General features: G+C 52.2%; 1 protein-coding gene across 1 annotated transcript in view; it reads right to left on the bottom strand.

The window, feature by feature from the left end:
- The window catches only part of SCAP (SREBF chaperone), a 60,473-nt gene that overhangs the window by 9,710 nt on the left and 27,483 nt on the right, over positions 1–23,280 (bottom strand). Inside the window, exons 5-13 of the mRNA XM_077790073.1 lie at positions 13,021–13,241; positions 11,317–11,422; positions 10,398–10,570; positions 8,240–8,366; positions 7,080–7,192; positions 6,311–6,405; positions 5,689–5,787; positions 3,107–3,367; positions 254–660 (exon numbers count right to left, since the gene is read on the bottom strand). Of these exons, the coding sequence (XP_077646199.1) occupies positions 254–660; positions 3,107–3,367; positions 5,689–5,787; positions 6,311–6,405; positions 7,080–7,192; positions 8,240–8,366; positions 10,398–10,570; positions 11,317–11,422; positions 13,021–13,241 (1,602 nt within the window). The remainder of the gene's footprint in view (positions 1–253; positions 661–3,106; positions 3,368–5,688; positions 5,788–6,310; positions 6,406–7,079; positions 7,193–8,239; positions 8,367–10,397; positions 10,571–11,316; positions 11,423–13,020; positions 13,242–23,280) is intronic.

Raw genomic sequence — 23,280 nt, 5'->3', positions numbered from 1 at the left:
GGTCAAGGAAGACACAAGACCCCCAGCACATTCAACAGCCCAGAGTGAAACAACCCTGATTCCCAGAGGAACAGCCCGGGGGGTTTGTGAGCTCTGCCCACCCAGGGGACCTGCTCAGCAGCTCCTCCTGACACAGCTGGAACGAGCCCATGGAAGCAGTGAGTGTGGGACACCAAGGACAGCAGCACGACAAACCCTTGGGGTCAGTTGCCCAGGTCCCCGTGCCGGTGGCACTCCATGCCAGCCCACTTGCCTCTTGGCCAGGGTGATGTTGTAGTAGCTGAAGAGGGCTGGCCAGTGCCTGAAGGAAAGCTTCCTCCAGATCTCCTCATCCTCTGCTCCCCAGGTAACCTCTGCTTCCGCTCCCAGCTCCAGCTGCCCGTTCCCTCTGCCCCCGGGCCCCTGGGCCCAGGTGTGCTGGTTGGGCTCCTGCTGCTCCCGCTGCTGCGTCTGGTTCTCCGGCAGCTGCACGGGCTCCGACGGGAAGACCGAGAGGTCCATCTTGGGGTCCCCAGCAGGCAGCACCCCTCCAGGGACGGGCATGGGAGGCAGGCCTGCGTCCCCCAGGGGACTCTGCTCGGTGACCTGCGACGTGAGGTAGGTGCGGAGCCCAGCAGGATCCGTGTAAACCAGGATTCCAATCCAGATCACCGTCCCGGCCTGAGCAGGAGGAGCAGAGAGAGACAGAGCTGCCCTCAGTGCCACCACCCTGTCCCTGTTTGAGCAGGATGGGCAGAGACAGAGCTGCCCTCAGTGCCACCACCCTGTCCCTGTTTGAGCAGGATGGGCAGAGAGAGACAGAGCTGCCCTCAGTGCCACCACCCTGTTCCTGTTTGAGCAGGATGGGCAGAGACACAGCTGCCCTCAGTGCCACCACCCTGTCCCTGTTTGAGCAGGATGGGCAGCGACAGAGCTGCCCTCAGTGCCACCACCCTGTCCCTGTTTGAGCAGGAGCAGAGACACAGCTGCCTCAGTGCCACCACCCTGTCCCTGTTTGAGCAGGAGCAGAGACAGAGCTGCCCTCAGTGCCACCACCCTATCCCTGTTTGAGCAGGAGCAGAGACACAGCTGCCCTCAGTGCCACCACCCTGTCCCTGTTTGAGCAGGATGGGCAGAGAGAGACACAGCTGCCTTCAGTGCCACCACCCTGTCCCTGTTTGAGCAGGAGCAGAGACACAGCTGCCCTCAGTGCCACCACCCTGTCCCTGTCTGAGCAGGAGGGGCAGAGAGAGACACAGCTGCCTTCAGTGCCACCACCCTGTCCCTGTTTGAGCAGGATGGGCAGAGACACAGCTGCCTCTGTGCCACCACCCTGTCCCTGTTTGAGCAGGATGGGCAGAGACACAGCTGCCCTCAGTGCCACCACCCTGTCCCTGTTTGAGCAGGAGGAGCAGAGACACAGCTGCCCTCAGTGCCACCACCCTGTCCCTGCCTGAGCTGGCCCACGGCACCCCAACCACAGGTACCCCACGTTTCCTGCAGCCTCAGCCCCAGCACTGCTCCGTGGGGGAGATCTGGAGCACTGCCCAGCACACACAGAACCTGGACACCACTTTTCTGTGAGCCACGTGATGGCCAGAACCCAAATTCTCTCCCCAAACGCGCAGCAGGAAGGAGACTCGGTGCTGGCAGCTGGGACCAGCACATCTGGCTCTCCAAGCATGATGGAAAGGCTTAATTTGGGATTTTGGATCCACGCTCGTGCAGGACCCACTGCTCTGGGACCGTGTGGGGATTGAACTTAGGCTGCCCGTGCTGGCTGGCCGGGCTGGGAACAGAGATCCCTGTAATTCCACCAGAGACATCCAAAACAGAGAGAGGGGAAAGCAGGAGCAGGGCTGGTGTGGCTGCAGCAGCTGTAGAGTGAAAGCTCGAGCAGAATCTCTCCCAAATGCCTTTATCCCCGTGTGCAGAAGGAACTGGGACTGTAAAATCACCTCAGGACTCGGCCAGCCTCGGCCATCTGCTCCTGCAGCCCAGGGGGCAGAGCCAGACCCGTGTGGGAGCAGCACACGGAGGTGGGTCACGCCTGGTGGCCGTGGGTGGCTGGCAGGGTGGCAGGGCTGCCAGCCTGGCTGTCTGGGTGCCAGCCTGGTTGTTTGGGTGCCCAGCAGGGTGGGCAGGGGTGCCAGTCTGGCTATTTAGGTGTCAGTCTGGTTGTTTGGGTGCCCAGTGGGGCAGTCTGGGTGCCATCCCAACTGTCTGAGTGCCATCCCACTGGTCTGGCTGTCTGCCATCCCAGCAGCCTGGGTGCCATCCCACCACTCTGGGTGCCATCCCACTGCTGTGGTTGCCATCCCACCGCTCTGGCTGCCACCCCAGCAGCCTGGCTGCCACCCCACAGGTCCGGCTGCCATCCCACCAGCCTGGGTGCCATCCCACCACTCTGGGTGCCATCCCACTGGTCTGGGTGCCATCCCAGTGCTCTTGGTTGCCATCCCACTGCTGTGGTTGCCATCGCACCAGTCTGGCTGCCATCCCAGCAGTCTGGTTGCCATCCCACCAGCCTGGTTGCCACCCCGGCTGCCTGGGTGCCATCCCACCACTCTGGGTGCCATCCCAGCGCTCTGGCTGCCATCCCACCAGCCTGATCGCCACCCTGGCTGCCTGGGTGCCATCCCAGTGCTCTGGTTGCCATCCCAGCAGTCTGGTTGCCATCCCACTGGTCTGGGTGCCATCCCACCGATCTGGGTGCCATCCCACCGATCTGGGTGCCATCCCAGTGCTCTTGGTTGCCATCCCACTGCTGTGGTTGCTATCGCACCAGTCTGGCTGCCACCCCAGCTGCCTGGGTGCCATCCCACCACTCTGGGTGCCATCCCAGCGCTCTGGCTGCCATCCCACCAGCCTGATCGCCACCCTGGCTGCCTGGGTGCCATCCCAGTGCTCTGGTTGCCATCCCACCGCTCTGGCTGCCATCCCAGCCCTCTGCCTGCCACCCCAGCAGCCTGGGTGCCACCACAGCAGCCTGGGTGCCACCCCACAGGTCCGGCTGCCACCCCAGCAGCCTGGTTGCCACCCCACAGGTCCGGCTGCCACCCCAGCAGCCTGGTTGCCACCACAGCAGCCTGGTTGCCACCCCAGCAGCCTGGGTGCCCCCACGTACCATGATGAGGCGCTGGGCCAGGCGCGTGCGGGCGAAGAAGTAGATGAGGCGCAGGCGCTTGGGCAGGCGTAGGTTGCGCAGCGAGGACGGCTGCAGGGTGATGGTGTGCGGCGTGTGCGACGCGTGTGGCGCGTGCGACGCGTGTGACGCGTGCCCGTGTGGCGCGTGCGGCGCCGCCGGGCGCAGCGAGGCCGCCCGGGCCCGGCACGGCGCCTTGGCCAGGCACGACTCGGCGGGCAGCCGCTTGTTGAGGTCGGCCAGCTGCAAGAGACGTGGACAGGGATGAGGGGTGAGAGCAGGGGGGATCTCCGGGGAGCCTCCCCTGGGGAGGGGTTCTCACCCCAGGGTGCTGGTGGTGGCTCCTGGGGGCTCCAGTCAGCACATTGCAGACTTGGGGAACCACAGGATGCTCGGGATGGGACCTCAAAGCCCACCCAGTGCCACCCAACCATGGCAGGGACACCTCCCACTGTGCCAGGCTGCTCCCAGCCCTGTCCAGCCTGGCCTTGGGCACTGCCAGGGATCCAGGGGCAGCCACAGCTGCTCTGGGCACCCTGTGCCAGGGCCTGCCCACCCCAGAGAGGAGAAGTTCCTCCTCATGTCCAACATCAACTTTTTTTCTGTCAGTTTGAAGACATTCCCCCTTAACCTGTACAACATCCCTCTCCACGTTTCTTGTGGGCTCCCTTCAGGCCCTGGAAGATCACAGGTAGGTCTCTAAGCTTTTCTTCTCCAGGCTGAGCTATCCCAATTCTGTCAGCCTTTCCTCCTTTATGGAGAGCACAGCTGCTCCATCCCTCCCATCAGCTTGATGCCTCCTCTGGATTTGCTCCCACAGCTCCATGTCCTTCCCAGGAGTGTCTTTTCCCTCAAGTGCTGTTCCCAAGCCCCGTGTGTGTAACCAAGTATGGAACCAGAACTTTAACAGCTCAGGGCAAGGGGAAACAGCCTCAAGCTGACCAGAGGAAATTTAGGTAAAATATTGGGAAAAATTGCTTCCAGCAATGGGCTGTCCAGCCCTGCTGCCCAGGACAGGGGCAGAGTCCCCATCCCCAGGGGGATTTAACAGCCATGGATGTGGCAGTGGGCACATGGGTCAGTGACAGCCATGTGCGTGTGGCAGTGGGGACAGTGGTCAGTGACAGCCATGTGCGTGTGGCACTGGGCACACGGGTCAGTGACAGCCATGTGCGTGTGGCACTGGGGACAGTGGTCAGTGACAGCTGTGTGTGTGTGGCACTGGGCACACGGGTCAGTGACAGCTGTGTGCGTGTGGCACTGGGCACACGGGTCAGTGACAGCCGTGTGCGTGTGGCAGTGGGCACACGGGTCAGTGACAGCCATGTGCGTGTGGCACTGGGCACACGGGTCAGTGACAGCCATGTGCGTGTGGCACTGGGCACACGGGTCAGTGACAGCCATGTGTGTGTGGCACTGGGGACAGTGGTCAGTGACAGCCATGTGCGTGTGGCACTGGGCACACGGGTCAGTGACAGCCATGTGTGTGTGGCACTGGGGACAGTGGTCAGTGACAGCTGTGTGTGTGTGGCACTGGGCACACGGGTCAGTGACAGCCATGTGTGTGTGGCACTGGGGACAGTGGTCAGTGACAGCCATGTGCGTGTGGCACTGGGCACACGGGTCAGTGACAGCCATGTGTGTGTGGCAGTGGGGACAGTGGTCAGTGACAGCCATGTGTGTGTGGCACTGGGGACAGTGGTCAGTGACAGCCATGTGTGTGTGGCAGTGGGCACACGGGTCAGTGACAGCCATGTGTGTGTGGCACTGGGGACAGTGGTCAGTGACAGCTGTGTGTGTGTGGCACTGGGGACAGTGGTCAGTGACAGCCATGTGCGTGTGGCACTGGGCACAGGGGTCAGTGACAGCCATGTGTGTGTGGCACTGGGGACAGTGGTCAGTGACAGCCATGTGTGTGTGGCAGTGGGCACACGGGTCAGTGACAGCCATGTGCGTGTGGCACTGGGCACACGGGTCAGTGACAGCCATGTGTGTGTGGCACTGGGGACAGTGGTCAGTGACAGCCATGTGTGTGTGGCAGTGGGCACACGGGTCAGTGACAGCCATGTGTGTGTGGCACTGGGGACAGTGGTCAGTGACAGCTGTGTGTGTGTGGCACTGGGGACAGTGGTCAGTGACAGCCATGTGCGTGTGGCACTGGGCACAGGGGTCAGTGACAGCCATGTACATGTGGCACTGGGCACACGGGTCAGTGACAGCCATGTACATGTGGCACTGGGGACACGGGTCAGTGACAGCCATGTGCGTGTGGCACTGGGCACACGGGTCAGTGACAGCCATGTACATGTGGCACTGGGCACACGGGTCAGTGACAGCCATGTGCGTGTGGCAGTGGGCACGCGGGTCAGTGACAGCCATGTGCGTGTGGCACTGGGCACACGGGTCAGTGGTGAGCACAGTGCTGCTGCTGGGGATGGTGGGACTCCATGTCCCCAGAGGCCCCTCACAGCTCGCCGAGGCTGTGCCTCTGCTCTGGCCCTGTCCCTCTCTGGCCCTGGGTGCTGGGCTGAGCTCCCTGCCCCCCCGGCCGTGCCCCTGCCCACCTCCATGCGGCGGATGTCGATGGACAGCACGGTGGTGAAGAAGAACATCTGCAGGAAGAAGTCTGACACCAGCCCCACCACGGCGAAGAGGCAGAACTCCTGTGGGTGGCACACAGGGATTAGCTCCCACTGCAGCCCAGAACCAGGGACACCCAGCAGTGCTTGGCTGGCAAACCCCCTGAGCCACCTCTTGTGCCGGCTCCGAGCTCAGGGCTGGGTGAGTCCACGTGAGAATCCAAGGATATTAATTCTAATTCACATTCTCTGCTCTTTTTGGCCACAACCCACCAAACCCCTGGGACTCTGCTCCCAGGGAACAAGGGACAGGATGAGAGGAAAAGGCCTCAGGTCGTGGCAGGGGAGATTTAGATGAGAATTTATGGAAAATTTCTTCCCCAGAAGGGGCTGTTAGGCATTGGAAGTGCCCAGGGCAGGGTGCAGTCCCCGTGCCTAGAGGGATTTAACAGCGTGGCTGTGGCACTGGGGGACACGGGGCAGGGTGGTCTTGGCAGTGCTGGGGAACAGTTGGACCTGGTGCTCTCCAAGGCTTTTCCAAGGCAGCAATTCCCTGCTGCCCGTGCCCCCCTGCAGGGTGAGGCTCTGTCCTGCCAGCCCCTCTCACCTGGATGGCCGGGACCAGGGTGAAGTACCCGATGAGGATGATCCCCAGCTCCGTCGCCATGTTCTTCATGATGGACCAGCTCTCATTGCTCAGGCCTGGGGAAGGGCAGGGACAGGTCAGGGGAGCCTCCTCACTGTGCCAGACATGAACACAGCAAAAGGAGCAGCACTTCCCCTCTTTAAAACCAGCAATTTACAGGCAACAGGCCAAAAAGGCCCTTCCAGGCTAAAATTCCCAAGTGCAAAGGCCCACCGGAGTTCTGGGTCCTGTTTCCCAGCTAGGATCCAAACCACTTGTATTTTTAAAGCTAAAATCAGCATCGCTCTGGAATCTCTTCTCCCTGATGTTTAGAAACAGCTTTGAAGATTACAAATCCCATTTATCCATGGTGTGAGCACACTCAAATCCTTCCACAGGCACAGAGCATTTATAGAATGGAAGAGATAACTTTGTCACACATTCAGGGGAATTTTGTAGGACCTGTGTTCTGCACTTCTGATATCCATGACCTGAGCACAGTGCTCAGTATCCACACCAGGAGATCCATCTCTCCCCTACTGATATTTTAATATGTTTATTTAGCCTGTTTCAGCCAACAATCCCAACAAGCAGAGCCCACGACAACAGCATTATGTTCTTGGAATTCACAACAAAAGCTGCACCACTCACCTTGTTTCCATCCCAGAGCTGAGTGAGACCGTTCCCCCTCTCCCAGCCCCTGCCTCTCCCCACTTTTCCCTCCCTGCAGTGCCCCAGAGCAGGGTCCCACCTTGGGCGATGCGGAGCTTCACCTCCAGGTCCACGGGCGTGGACACAACGGACTTGGTGAGGACCAGCACGTTCTCCAGGCCAATCACCACCACCAGGTATGGGAATATCTCCCTGGGGGAAACAGAGGCACAGCTGAGGAGGAGATCCGTGGGGAAAGGAAAGAGGCAAGTCTGGAGCAACCACAGCCCTGGGAGTCAGCTGAGGGGAGGAGACACCACCCTGTGCCCCAATCCCTTCACTGCACACGGAAAAGGTTTGTGCTTCCTCTGCCTTGGGCAGAAATCACAGTTTTTGCAAAGCTGCAGGAATTCCCATTGTGGAGCACCACTAAATTAATCTTGGTGCTTCCCAGGGACAGAGCTCTCTCCTCTCCAGCATCAGGCACAGAACAGAGATGGACCTGGAACACCCTGTGAGGGACTGGGGGGTGGCTGGTCACTCATCAGGAGGGGCAGGGAGCGTGTCCCACCTCCTTTAAGGAGCACCCAGTGCCACCCCTGCCACGGCAGGGACACCTCCCACTGTGCCAAGCTGCTCCAAGTGCTCAGCCTGGCCTTGGGCACTGCCAGGGATCCAGGGGCAGCCACAGCTCTGGGAAATCTGTTCCAGTCCCTCACAGGGAAGGATTTCTTCTGTCTATCTCACCTAAAGCTCCCCTCTTTCAGTCTTTCATTGCTCCTTGTCCTAACACTGCAGTTCCTGATGAAGAATCCCTCCCCAGCTTCCTGTGGGCTCCCTCAGACACTGGAAGGGGAGAATGTCACTGAATGTCCACAGTGAGTGAAACAACCACCAACACACACGAGCCTCCCGTGGGCAGCTTCTTGCTCACGCCCAAGAATCCAAAATTCAGCAAGAGCAACTCAGGCCTGCCTTTAATGAAAGCATTTTCAGCTGATAACCCCGGGCAGCAGCAGCACAGGACGGAGAGGGGGGACAAGCTCCTTGGGAATCTCTGACCAGACAGGAGGAGGCTGTGGGGGCCCCAGGAATAACGAATTATCCCAGCAACTCCTGCTGCCTGGTGCCCAGAAGCTCCGAATAAGGAATGTCCGGGAGGTGTGGCCAGCAGAGGAGCAGGTCCCCAGCGTGTGCCGGTGCTGCAGGAGCCGCATCCGGCAGGGTGGCAGGGTGGCAGGGTGGCAGGGTGGCACGTACCCGCCGTTGAGCGTGGGCGTGAGGCCGAAGAGGGTGCAGAGCCCCACGGACATGAGCAGGGAGCTGAGCACCGTCACCACCGCCGCCAGCGCCAGCCCCCACTTGGACTTCACCATGTCGATCTTGCCTGCAAGACAGCCCCAGGCAGGTCACGGGGACAGCAACGGGGGGACACGGGGGGACACGGGATGGACATGGGGGGAACACGGCTGGGGACTCGGGATGGACACGGGATGGACACGGGATGGACACGGGATGGACACAGGGGGACTCGGGATGGACACGGCTGGGGACACAGGATGGACATGGCTGGGGACATGGGATGGACATGGGGGGGGACACGGCTGGGGACACGGGATGGACACGGGATGGACACAGGGGGACTCGGGATGGACACGGCTGGGGACATGGGATGGACACGGGGGGACACGGGATGGACATGGCTGGGAACACGGGGGGGACACATCACGATGGACACGGCTGGGGACACGAGGGGACACGGGGGGGACACGGGATGGACACGGCTGGGGACACAGGGGGACACGGCTGGGGACACAGGTGGGGACACGGGGGGGGACTTGGCTGGGGACACAGAGGGGGACACGGGGGGAACACAGAGAGGGACACAGGCGGGGACACAGGGGGGATACAGGGGGGACACGGCTGGGGACACACCTGGGGACCACACGCTCATCCTGCCCAGCCCCAGCAGGTCCCAGGATGTCCCCAGCCCAGAGGGAAGGTGCTGCAGTGCTCAAGTCCGAAATGCAGCTCCCACAGCCCCCCGGGACGAGGGGACAAGGTGGGACAGGGGACAGTGCTGGGACCTGTCTGATGGTGGATGAAGCAAACTGGGAAAAGGCATTCCTGTGGCATCCGAGGGTGCACAAGGCAGGAAACACCGTGGAGGATGTAAAAGAATCTAGGAATAGTTTGGGTTGGGAGGGACTTTAAAGATTGTCCCATTCCACCCCCTGCCATGGAAAGGGACCTTCCACTGTCCCAGGCCTTGGGCACTTGCAGGGATGGGGAAACACCTCCAGCTGGGAGGTGGATCACGGGGAGTAACAGCACCCTGGCTGAGAGGAACCAGTAACCAGCTCCTAATTGTCTCCCTGCCAGTCCAGGACAGAATTCCAACACCCCTCTCCTGCTGGAATGGGTGGGAAGCGCAGTGGTGCTAGACAGGAGCCTGCTCCTGTGGGTTTTGGATTTAGTTAAATAAAGAAACTGAGAGTTTCCAGCCAGGCAGAGGCCTGAGAAAGAGCTGGGAAAAAATAGAAATAATTCTTTATCTCTCTTGGTTTTTACATTGTTTATAGTTAAGTTTTATAATAAGGACATGATTGCATAGGCAGAGCCTTGCATGATTCTTCTATTAAGTGCACACACCTTACAAAAATAATTCTAATGAATGCCAATCAAAGCAAACCTGCTGCACCTTACTGGCTGGGACAAATCCCAGAAGCTTAAAGGCTTTGCAGCTCTAACAAACAGATGTTATCCATCTTGCCAAATTCAAATTTAGCTGATTTGGGTATGTGCACGTGTTATAAATACCTTCTTTTCTGTCAGGTCATACTCACACTGAGAAATAAGTTTTAACAAATTAGACTGCCAGTTCCTTGACAGTCTGACAATGAATTGTTACTGTCTTAGAGTTAGTAACTGATTCCTTAAAAATTATAAGTTTAGAAGCTCTTTAACCAATCTAAGCCAACATCCAATGAAGTTTTAAATTATCAACTAGTGAATCTTGGAGTTGTGTTTGTCCTCTTTTTTACAAGGTGTTCTGACAAACACTGCCTCATTCTTTAAACAAAAAAGGAGGAAATGTGGGTCTCAGATTCAGTCAAAGAAAGAAACGGAGAGTTTCTAGCCAGGCAGAGGCCTGGGAAAGAGCTGGGAAAGAATGTATAAATAATTCTTTATCTCTCTTGTTTTTCACATTGTTTATAGTTCTATCACTGCGTGTCAAGCACTGTGCACTGTGCACCAATGCTGGATTTGGTCCTTGAGGAGCTCCGTATAAAAGAGCAGTGTATTTTGACTAAATCAGAGTTTTTACTCTCACATCCTTCTGAATCAGAGCCTCTCCATTCCCCCCTGCCTCCACAGCGCCGCGCACCCTGCCCCCAGCCAGGTGGCCCAGACCTACGTGTGGAGAAGTAGATGTAGGCGAAGAGGATGATGTAGGTGGTGACGAGCGGGATGAGCTCGGCGATGCCGATCTCCTCCTTGAAGTGCACGTGGACCACGCTCTCCTCCCGCAGGCTGCAGTTGGGGCTGGGGTGCAGCAGCTTCAGGCGGGAGCGCAGGCTGCCCAGGAACCTGGGGAACAGCAGCTCTCGCTCAGCCTGCCCCAGAGAAAAGCTGGCAGCTCCTGCAGGAGCATGGGGCAGCTCCGCCTTCGCACGCGCCACCAGAGCAGGGCTCTCTCCAGGCCGTGCTCCCAAGCCTGCTCCTTGCTGGCCCCAGCCACCCACACCTGATTTCTACAGAGCTCTGCTAGGCTGGCTCACCAAAACTCTGTTTAAAGCAAAGGCTCGATAAGCACGGCCCGGGCCTGTGGGGCAGAGCACACCACGGCCTCAAACGCTCCCAGAATTTAGGCAGAATTACAGAATTCTGTGTAAAAATGGCTGATGGAAGGTGCCACACAGTGGCCCGCAGGGCTCAGTGCTGTGGAAGAGGAAGTTTAAACTCCATCTCAGCATCCCTTGGGGAATTCCGTGCAGCTCAGAGTCCTCAGATCCACTCGATCCACGCCGGTTTGGCCAACACTGCCAGAGTGTCTTCACCAGGTGAAGCAGTGCTTACTGGAAGCAAACCAGTCTGTGTGCAAATGGGTGAAAGCAGAGCCACTGGGCCCTGGCTGCCACAGAATCCCCTGGCAGCTCCGGATGCCGCGGGCACCGCCTGTGAAGAGGAGCTGAGAACTGAGGGGAGTTTATTCCCATAAAACACAGCAAGCTTTCTGCCCAGAAAAGCACCGTGGGAGAGGAGAGATACCCTGAAGCACGAGGTGATGGAGGACAGGGAGAAGAGCACGAGGGGAAGCAGCAGCTGTGGCTCACCTGGAGTCGTAGCGCTGCAGCCCCAGCGTGACGGTGTAGGACACCACGCGGCGCCGGTTGGACAGGCTGACCCCGCTGTACCTGCCGGGCAGCCCGAAGAGCAGGTCTGCAGAGACAGGGCCAGGGTGCCGTCAGGGAGCAGCACCCATGGGTGCTCCCTGCCGGCAGCACCAGCGGGAATCGCTGCTCCCGTCCCTGCTCCCATCCCTGCTCCATCCCTGTTCCCGTCCCTGCTCCATCCCTGTTCCTATTCCTGCTCCATCCATGCTCTATCCCTGCTCCATCCCTGTTCCATCCCTGCTCCATCCCTGCTCCATCCCTGCTCCATCCATGCTCTATCCCTGCTCCATCCCTGCTCCATCCCTGCTCTATCCCTGCTCCATCCCTGCTCCATCCCTGCTCTATCCCTGTTCCCATCCCTGTTCCTGTCCCTGCTCCATCCCTGCTCCCATCCCTGCTCCCATCCCTGTTCCCATCCCTGTTCCATCCCTGCTCCATCCCTGCTCCATCCCTGTTCCCATTCCTGCTCCATCCATGCTCTATCCCTGCTCCATCCCTGCTCCCATCCCTGTTCCATCCCTGCTCCATCCCTGTTCCTGTCCCTGCTCCATCCCTGTTCCTATTCCTGCTCCATCCATGCTCTATCCCTGCTCCATCCCTGTTCCATCCCTGCTCCATCCATGCTCTATCCCTGCTCCATCCCTGCTCCATCCCTGCTCTATCCCTGTTCCCATCCCTGTTCCTGTCCCTGCTCCATCCCTGCTCCATCCATGCTCTATCCCTGCTCCATCCCTGCTCCATCCCTGCTGCCATCCCTGCTCCCATCCCTGTTCCCATCCCTGTTCCATCCCTGCTCCATCCCTGCTCCCATCCCTGCTCCCATCCCTGTTCCCATCCCTGTTCCCATCCCTGTTCCCATCCCTGCTCCATCCCTGCTCCATCCCTGCTCCATCCTTGCTCCATCCCTGCTCCTGTCCCTGTTCCCATCCCTGCTCCATCCCCGTTCCCATCCCTGCTCCATCCCGCACTCCCCGAGCTCTGGGCAGTTCCCATGGACGGGGTCACACCGAGCTCACACGCTGGATGTTCAAAAACAACCTTTAAAGTAAACTTCCTTTGGGGTTCTGAGCCCCTTTTGGGATGTGTAATGCAGTACACCACACACTGCCCGATCCCTGGAGCTCCTTTAAAAGCAAAGGATCCAGCCTGGGTACAAACCAGCATTTCCTCTGGCATTACGGAACCACTAATGATCCCACGCACGCTCAGAGGGTTTCTTTATAGTTAAGAGATAGAAATAGTTTTATGATATCCATTGTCAGCTCGGGCTGTGTGCAAGGAATTGGAACAAACACTGGAGCAGGATGAATGTTGATTTATCTGTGACAATGAGACAGCCTTTGAGTGCGACAGAGGGAAAAGCCAGGCTGGAGCATGTGTAGAGTGAGAGGAACAAAAGCCTGCTATTTCTGCCTGCAGAAAGAAGCCTGATGAGTGATTTGTTCACTTCTCACAAATACAGATCAGGGCTCCAATACACATATGAAATGAGAGACAACAAAGACTGGGCAGCTTCGGCTGCTGTGAATGAAAAAATACTGCCCAAATTGGCACTGTCAGCATTCCAGCTGCTGGAACTAGTGAGGATGGAATAACAATGAAGCTGTAGGCAACTCCCAGCTTCCCTGGCTCTGCAGCCCTCACCTTTGAGAGTGGCTGACGTCTGCAGGGTCTTTGGCTCATGCTGGTGGATGGTTTTGATGATATCTGGGTCGGCGTTGAAGCGCTCGCGGTCGTTCTGCCAGAAGTTGCCCGGGGACAGCAGCAGGCAGCCGTGCTCTGGGAGCAGATCCCGCAGCTTCCTGAGGCCGGGCAGCAGGTCTGTCACCTGCAGGCAAACCTCCTCCAGGCTCCTGACGCCGGAGCTGAAAGGCAAGCACAGCCCTGCGGGACCCGCTGGCAGAGGGGGACCTGCACCAGGTGGGGCTGCTCGGCCTCCTCGCAGCCCAGAGCAGGAGCTGGGGCTCCCTGGAACTGCCACCAGCTCCAGAACTCCATCCCCATTCCTCCTGGCCCCACAGCTCCTGCTCCTCGCCACGCTTTCACTTCCACATTTAAGTCACTTCCACCCGACAGAGAAACTCTCTCTGGAATTCTTCCAGCCCTCAAACCCCTCTCTGCACCTCTCTCCAGGCGTGGATGGTTTGCAGGAGTCCTGCTCAGCCTTCCTGAGGAGGATCCTTTGAGGTGCCTGTGGGAAACCCAGCCTTGCTCTGGGGTCCCATGTGCTGGTGAAATTCCTCCTCCAAGCTGTGCTTCCAAAGAAAAACTGCACAGGCTCTTGCTGTTCGGTCTCAAGGCAATTTATTGTGAGTTATCTAAAAGATTTTCTCCTTGAGCTGCTGTGGTTTGCTCACAGCTCAGGCAGAGGCACACACACACCCTGACATCCTCTCTGTCTGTGTCTTCTTCTCTCTCCCCACCCAGGGCTGCTGTTCTCTTTTATATGATATATTACGTATTACATGTTTATAGTTTTCCCCCAATACCTACTACCTATATTACAAAGTGCTTTTCTACTCTAAACCAATCTGTGAGTGCCAGCATCACCAAGAACATGGAAGTGAGGAAGAAGAAGGAGGAAGAACAGGATCAGCCCACTTTCCTCCATCTTAGAACTCCTGACCCCCATGTACAAAGTAAAAGCCCCCCTGGACAGGTGCTAAAACCCCCCTGTACAATACTAAAAAATTTCCCTCTGTTTTGTAACTACTTTTACTATCCCATCTAACCCTTTGTGAGTGCTTGTTCCACCCTCAAAGTTGGTAACTCATCCCATGGCTCAAACCCAAAATCACAGCTGTTTGCAGCTGCCTGCCAGGGTCTAAAATGCTTCTGACCAAGGCCTGGAACCTCTAAAAATGTCTGAGGGACATTTTGAGTTCCAACAGATGCCCTAAAAGGCAGCCAGGATTCAATGCCTGATGTGGGGTGCTGTGTCCCAGCTCCTGCACAGTGTGGAAAGGAGAACTCCTGAGAGCCCCAGGGTGCACACAGCTGTCACTGGTGTGAACTGGAACCTGGCACCATCCTGAGCAGCCACCAAGTCCAGCAAGCCCCAGCCTGGCTGTCCTACGGGCCCTGGTGGGAAGGGTGAGTGCCAGGGCAGCTGCTGGGAGGGACATCTCGGGATCTGTGGTGTTGGGGTGACCCTGAGAGTGTAAAATCCTCATTTCCCAGCCCTGCAGCCAAAGGAGGAGTCTGGAATTCACAGCATCAGCTTCTCAAGGCTGGTTATTTTCCCTTCTCTAGAACATTCTCTCCCTGCTGAGCTCTGGCCAGCAGCTCAGCCATGCCATTCTGTCTGCCCTCCAGGGTGGTGTTTGCATTTTATACTAAAATCTACGTGTATTATGTTTAAAACATTGTGCCAATACCTATCATTTATGTCAGTGAGTCTCTATCTTAAGCCAAAAGAAAAGTGTCACCAGTGATAGTAAAAGGGTTTTAAAATCATGGGGATTTAGGGTTAAAAGGAAAAATAAGCTTAGTAGGCCCTGGAAAAACAAACACTCTAAGCACACGGAGAACTCAGACTTGCTAGAACTGCACCGTGTAACTAGTACATGATAATTGATGATTGATTAGTAATTAAATACAATTACTGTTTAATTGTAAGAATCATCATGAGAAACTCTGGTCAGTGACCTAAGAAAGATCACAAGAAACTCATGTCAATGTATACAATAGAACAATGTAAGTTTAATAATGAATATGTGAGTTGTGTAAGGATAGAATATAAAATACGTTCAGCTCGAAAGCCGTGCCGGAGTCAGATTTGGGTCTGTGCTCCTGATTTCAGAGCTCTCAATAAAAGCACCTGCAGATAATCATATCCCATGATTATGTGTGTTTTTCTGAACGCTGACATTTTGGTGACCCAGTGGGACCCTGCAGTGCTGCTGAGGACCCCACGACCCGACCACGCTGCAGCCGGCACCGAGGGATTCTCAGGGAGCCCATCAACCCTGCAACCCTCCACTGCTCACAGGGTCCCCTGGAGAGAGGTAAGGTGCTTTGGTGTGGAACCTGCCAATAACACGCAGCAAAAGCCATGCTTGGTTGGGTTAAAGGAATTCCTGTGGGGTTGGGTTAAAGGAATTCCTGTGGTACTGCAGGGCGCCGTCCGTTAGACATCACAAAAGCGTTGCAGGTTCAGCATTCTGTGGTGTTTTGTGGCTGTAATATGGAGAAGCTTAAAGGTCTCTTGGGCAGCAATGCCCCCATAGCACGTTCTTCTCCTTTGGGGTGCTTAGTAGCACACTGGAAACAACATAATTTTGGGCAAGACTTATGTAGGAGTAAGTTAATACATATAATACATGGTGGTCAGAATATGTTTTGGAAGGTGGTGAAAAATGGCCACTGCATGGAACATTGCAACATAACACTATTTTGCAATTGATGTTGTTTTGTAAACACGAAGGAAAACGGGATGAGGTTCCGTATATTGATTTGTTTTTCTTCTTGTGAGATAAGCCAGAATGGCAGGTTGAATGTGGATTGATGGTAGTTAAGGCACGCACAAGTGATAAGTGTGAGGTTTGTGTGAAGGAGAAACGTTGTTTAGAACATTTTGCATTGAAAGAAAGTCTGAGTAACGATACAGATGTTGATTCACAGATAACCCCTGCAAGACCAAGGGAACCTAACCCTATCCTGCCTGCCCCTACCCCCACTTCATCATCTGCTTCACCCAATCCTATTTTGCCTAGTCCCATTTCACCCACTAAACCCTTCTCTCCCTATCCTCCTCTTCCACCATCACCTGTCCCCTCTTCCCCTGGAGATGATCTAAATTTAACTGTGATGCATAGAAGGGGGGCGGATGAAAGTGAAGGAGATAGAGATAGTGGAGATGAAAGTGAATCTGTTACTGGTATCTCATAGGACTTGGAATTGCTCAAAGCCCACCCCAGTTTTGGCCAGAAAAGATCTGGGTAGACAGAAGTGGACTGTGATTGCTCCCTTATGACAGGGAATAGGAGCGGAGGGGCCGGTGTTTGTAAAGGTACCTTTTTCCCCTGTGGATTTAGTAATTTGGAAACAGTCAGCTGGAACTTATAGGGAAAATCCTGATAAAGTGGCAAGAGTGGTAAAAATGATTATGAAAACTCAGAATCCCGATTGGGATGATATACAAGTAATGTTAGACACCCTAATGGATTCTACAGAGAAAGAGATGGTACTTAAAGCAGCCAATGAAATAAGTAAAAAGCAACAGCAAAACCTCTTAGCAGTAATACAAGGGAAAAGAAAACTCAAGATTCAGAAAAAAAAAAAAGAAAAAAAAAAGAAAAAGAAAAAAGAAAAAAACAGGGAAAAAAAACCCAAACCAACACACAAAAAAAACCCAACAACAACAACAACAAAAAACACCCAAACAAACAAACAAAAAAAACCCAACCACAAAGGTGGCCGTGGACGAGGGAGGGGAGGTGGACTTGGCAGGGGACATGGGGGAACTGCTGTGCCAAAATTAGGATTTAACCAGTGTGCTTTTTGCCTGCAAGAAGGTCACTGGAAGAATGAGAGTCCAAACCAGTTTTACCAAGGCAACCAGCCAAGCCAGGATCAAGATATTGCAAAATTAATGGTGGTGGGACAATACAGCAGCTGTCTAGAAAATAGCAAGGAACCTTTCGTGACCACACAGCTAGGTGACAGAGCAGTAAAATTCCTGGTGGATACGGGGGCCACGTATTCTGTACTGAATGATTTGCAAGGGCAAATTGGGGACAAACAAACAACAGAAGGAGGAAAATCGGCCATTCCTACAACCCTTAGAGCTGTGTTTTGGAAATAAGGTCCTGACACATGAATTCCTGTGTGTGCCTGAGTGTCCAATTCCCCTTTTAGGTAGAGATTTATTGGCAAAACTTGATGCGATGATAACCTTTGAGAATGGGGAACTTTTAATGAAAATACCTGAACCAAAGACAGGAAAAATTTTAATGATTAAGATAAAACCAGCTCCCTCTATTCCCAGGGAAGTAGAAGATGCAGTAATTCCTTCAGTATGGAAAACAGATATACCTGGGAAATCTAAATTAGCACAACCAATACATGTTGAATTAAAGGAAGGGGCAAAAGCAGTACAGATTAAACAGTATCCTATAAAACCAGAAGCACGGCAGGGAATAGTAAAAATCATTGATAAATTCTTGAAATACCAAATTTTAGAAGAATGTGAATCAGAATATAATACACCTATATTTCCAGTGAGGAAACCCAATGGTGAGTATAGACTAGTGCAGGATTTGAGAGCAATAAATGAAATAACTAAGGATATTTATCCAGTGGCTGCCAATCCCTACACATTGTTAACATCTGTGAAAGAGACATAGAAATGGTTTACAGTAATTTATCTAAAATATGCCTTTTTCTGCATACACCTTGACAAAGAAAGTAGGAACCTGTTTGCCTTTGAATGGGAAAATCCAGGAAGTGGAAGAAAGACCCAGCTCACCTGGATTCAAGCACAGTCCCACCCTATTTGGAAACCAACTGGCAAAGGAGTTGGAGACCTGGACGGTGAGGGGGCAAGTACTGAGAGAACAATACCTGCTGCTACGGTATGTTGGTGATATACTGATAGCCACAGAGGAGAAAACAACCTGCAAAAATGTAACAATTGAGATTTTAAATTCACTGGGAATGGGAGGATATAAGGTATCTAAAGAAAAAGCACAAATTGCCCAACAGACTGTGATTTACCTGGGAGGTGAAATCTCACCAGGGCAGCGAAAACTGGGTACTAACCACATTTGAGCTATTTGTGCCATTCCAGAGCCCCAGAATCTAAACGAGCTGTGAGTCTTCCTTGGCATGACAGGGTGGTGCCGCCTGTGGATCATGGACTATGGACTAATTGCAAAACCCCTGTATGAGGCCCAGAAGATGCAGCCATTTACCTGGGGCAAACCACAGAAGGAGGCTTTCCTCAATCTAAAGGAGGCCTTGACAACTGCTCCTGCATTGGGGTTACCTGATTTGTCCAAAAATTTTCAGCTGTTTGTACATGAAAGGATGCATCTGGCATTGGGAATCTTAACCCAACGTTTGGGAAGCTGGAAAAGGCCGGTGGGCTACTTTTCCAAACAACTTGACAACATCAGTGCTGGATGGCCTTCACGTCTGTGGGCAGTCGCAGCCACTGTGATCCTGATACAAGAAGCCAGGAAGCTCACCATGGAAAGGCACATAGATGTCTGTGTACCACATTTGGTAACTACTGTGTTGGAGCAGAAGGCTCTCCCTGAGTCCAATGATGAAATTCCAGGTAATCTTAATGGAGCAAGATGATGTAACATTAAACACAACTAACCTTTTGAACCCAGCCTTGTTCCTAGGTACAACATCTGAAGAAAGCCCATTGGAACACGATTGTGTGGAAGTAACAGAACACACCTGTGCAGCTAGAGCAGATCTGAAAGATGTCCCCCTAGAGCAGCCAGACTGGGAGTTGTTCACAGATGGAAGCAGTTTCATGGAGAACGGAATCAGACCCGCTGGATATGCGGTAACAACAATCAGTACAGTGGTAGAGGCAAAAGCATTGCCACCAAATACATCCACCCAGAAGGCAGAACTCATTGCTTTAACCACAGCACTAGAATTAAGTGAAGGGAAAAAGGTGAACCTATGGACCAATTAAAAAAATATGCATTTGGAGTAGTGCATGTGCATGGGGCCCTATGGAAAGAACAGGGCCTGCTTTCGTCTCAAGAGATGCACATTAAACATCAAGATGCAGTTCTGCAGCTGATAGGAGCAGAACAAAACCTGAACAAGTGGCAATTATGCACTGTAAAGCACATCAGTCAGGAAACTCCAAAATTTGTGAGGGAAATCGAAAGGCAGATTGGACAGCTCGACAGGCTGCTCGAAAGGTGCAGACAACAATGGGATTGGTCCCTTTAAAACTTAATGTATCTCAATTCAATTTACCTCCACAGCCAAAATATTCAGCAGAAGATGAGAAATTGGGACAGTTGCTGAATGCACAGAAGAATCCAGAAGGGTGGTATGTAACTGCACACGGACAGATAGTGGTACCCCCCTTGGTAATAAGGGAGGTTCTACAAATTAAACATAACGAATGTAATTGGGGTGCAAAGGCATTGGTAAAATTTCTAAAATGTTATTTGGTCTCAGTATGAATATTAACAATGGCAAAATCAATAATGTCAAAGTGTGAGATCTGCTTGAAAAATAACCCAGTGGCTAGACGACAGGCACAGCTAGGAAGGGTTTGGGTAGGGATAGAACCAGGAGATTATTGGCAGGTAGATTTTGTAGAATTACCAAGAACTCGAGGCTATAAATATTTGTTAGTAGGGGTTGATACATTTTCTGGATGGCTAGAAGCCCTTCCCTGTCACACGAACCAAGCAAAAGAAACAGTTAAGTGGTTACTACAAGAAATCATTCCCAGATTTGGGGTACCTCTAGGGATATCATCAGATAGGGGACCCCATTTCATAGCTACGGTGGTAAAAGAAGTACGTAGGTTGCTGGGAATAACTTGGGACCTCCACACACCATGGAGACCCCAGTCAAGTGGACAGGTAGAGGGGATGAATCAGACACTAAAAAGGCAAATCAGTAAAATATGTCAAGAAGCCAAACTGCAGTGGCCACAGGCTTTACCAATAGCATTGCTGAGAATCCAGATAAAGCCTAGGAGTGGGATGTCAGTCAGTCCTTATGAGATATTGTATGGGAAACCATAGGAATCTCCTGGACCCAATCCAAAAGTACACATCGCAGGAAAACAGGAAGTATATAACTATGTTCTGTCTCTTAGGAAAACTTCAGCATGGCTTCAGAGCATCCTCATGTGGAACAGGCTGCTGACTCTCGAGAATCCTGTCCATGACATACATCCAGGAGACGAGGTGTACGTTAAGAATTGGAACAAAGAGCCATTGAAAGAGAAGTGGACTGGACCCCATCAGGTACTACTGACCACCTTTACAGCAGCCAAGGTAGCTGGAGTGGACTCCTGGGTACACTACTCTGAGTGAAGAAAGCCCATCCCAGACTGCGGACTGTGTAAACTGTGCACCAACAAAGTTACAGATAAGATGTGTTTAATTGTTTCAGGAATGTTACCAGTAATTGTACCAATGCTCATTACATGGTCCTTGGGATGTGGAATGCAAAATGATCAATTAACTATTCTTCATTCTAGAATGAAGAGAAAGGTGCAGGCAGAAACACAGGTGATAAAGGTTTCCAATGCAATTTGGGCTGAGAATGTAATGATTGGATTAGTTAAAAATTTTGCCAAAATGCAGAACACTAGCAGAATAAGTGCCTGTCTGCCAATACCTAAGGCAGCGGGAGACCCAATAAACTGGGGAATCATAATGACAAAACTGCCTGAAATACAAAAGAATAAAACAATAATATGCAAACAGGTACCAGAATCAAGACAGGTAAGTAAGACCTGGAAAGTAATAGGACAATGGTTGCATCCTTTGAGTCAACGAGACTGTCTTCAAAATAATGGCACAATAGGATATCCAATTGAATGGGCGGGGGCATCCCAAATCAATGGCAATGCTACTTCCCACATTATAAAAAGGTAACAGAAAATGTTACAGAAACCACTCTGGTATGGAGGTGTGAGGCAGAAGATCACAAAGGTCAAATAGAGCCTTGGGACAGTGCTTGGTCTCTGAGTATACTTCAAAAATTCCAGTACATGGCTACCACTCCTTGGTGCATTACATGGGAAGGTTCAGAAAATGAAACAAATCCAGCAGTAGTGAACACTGCCACTAGTAGTGGAACAAAGACAGACAAAGTAAGTTGGTGGGCATGTAATAAAACTTATGATTGCACTTCTGATGACATAGAAATAAAACAAATTCCACCACTGGCAGTGGCCTTACAAATTGGTTGTGCCTGCAGAGGTATCAAACACAAACAGGGTAAAGTGAATTATAAAATACTTGTAGGATGCACCAAGAGTACACTCTGAAGTCCAGGACAATTTGTATGGGCAACAAGTGATGGTACCTGGACAACCCATCTACCTGTTGATGGGAAAGTAAAAGAAATTACTTTAGGCCTCCCCACTTTGTGTCCAATTTAGAAAAGTCCCCATTTAAGGGAAAAGATGAACTTCTGCAGATAAGAACAAGACGAGAAGTTCCAGATAATGAAAATCAAGATGAAACCTGGCAAGAACCCTCTAGTGGAGTGAAATTTGGGTGGGCCTTGGAGTCTTTACTTGGTCCTACAGCAAACTATCAGAATAAAAAATGTTGTACAAACTTACAGGTCAGGTACATAGATGGCTAGGGTCACTAAGGAAGGATTTAGAGAATTGAATGTACAATTACAAGCCACACAAAAATGACCTTACAAAATTGATTTGCCTTAGATTTGTTACTTCTGAAAGAGCATGGAGTGTGTGGATTTTTAAAGGGACAGATTGATCATTGCTGCATCCACATCCCAAATGTAACTGCAAATGTAGAATATGACATCAATCAGTTAAATAGAGCATGAAGTACAAGAAGAGCAGAAAGATTTGACTACGAGCTGGTTAGACAAAGTCTTTAAAGGGTTAGAGTGGAATGTGAGTTCATTAAATCTATCATTGAGAGTGTAATAATCCTATTATTGTATTCTTAGTAATTTGGTTAGTCTACAATATCCTAAAAAGAAAAATACGGAAGAGGACATCCTGGAACCAGAAAATAATCAAGGCACTGACACGGGATCCACACCCATCATCCTCTGATCCTCCAGTCCATGATAACGTCCACGTCAATCCCAGATTTGATGAACATCATTTTGTGGTGGTTTGACACGGAAAAATAATTTTTTCCGGGAGGAAGAGGTCGATTTAAATACTGACCAATTGAAGGTGGACACGCCTCTGAGAACACAGAGGGGTTAGAAGCAAAATTCCCAAGAAAAGTCACTCTCTTTAGTTGCAGTCAGCGTGCAGTGCAGAACTCTCCCCTGCCCGGCCGTGGCTGGGTGGGGAGGGGAAGGCCCATAGGCTAACTGAGGTAAGCCATAGAGTAAAGAAACTAAAACCAAGCTAATTCTTGCAGATAAAAGAGTAAAAAAATCGAAGATGTCTCTGTTCCCCCCCCAGAATTTCTCTCCTGAGACAGTAGAAAAGCAGCAGGGGGGGGCACAAAGTGCTCAGTCGTGTAGGAGTTGCTAGAGTCTAAACACCAAGCCATCCAAAGAATTTAAACTTTTAACCCTTCCTTAAGAAATAAAAGCTTTATAAATTTTCCTTTCCCCTCCTCAGTTTAAAAAAAGAGAAAGAGAGACACCTTAGACCCTGGGATGTTAGAAGGAGAAGTTCTAAATGAGAAGGGGACAAAGAGTAGTTTTTAGCTAGACTTTTCCGTGTTAGCCACAAACTAAACCAATCTTCTCCTCCAAGAAAAACTATGTTTTAAGAAGATGCCAGTAAGTCAAGAAACCTACTTCAGCTGAAAAAAGACAGGAGTAAACAGAAAAAAAAGTTAGAGAGTTTATAGTAGTGCCCACTGTCCTCAAAAAAAAAAAAAAGAAGAGAAGAAAATCTCTGTTCTTAAACCCTCAGCCCCAGGGGAAATAGAAAATAGGGGGGACTGTAGTCCTAAACAATGAAAAAAATAAACTGTTATTTTCTCCCCTCTTAGCAAAGCATCCTTAAAAAAAAAATCCTAAAAGCAGTCTATCCATCCATGCATTAATAGTGAAAACACTGTACATGAAAAAGAAAAGAGTCACCATAGCAAACTTTTCTCCGGGCGGTGCCATGTGTGACATGGAAACACAGGATGTTCCAGCTGTGCTTCTTTAGAGGTCTGTGGTACAGGAGAGACTCCTGTGTTCCTCAATGAGCTATATATTAATTGTCTAGAAAGCAGAAACCTGATT

The sequence above is a fragment of the Lonchura striata genome, chromosome 1, assembly GCF_046129695.1.
Source record: "Lonchura striata isolate bLonStr1 chromosome 1, bLonStr1.mat, whole genome shotgun sequence".
Lineage (NCBI taxonomy): Eukaryota > Metazoa > Chordata > Aves > Passeriformes > Estrildidae > Lonchura > Lonchura striata.
Note: the sequence above shows the minus strand (reverse complement) of the source record. Positions and strands in the feature narration are given on the sequence as shown.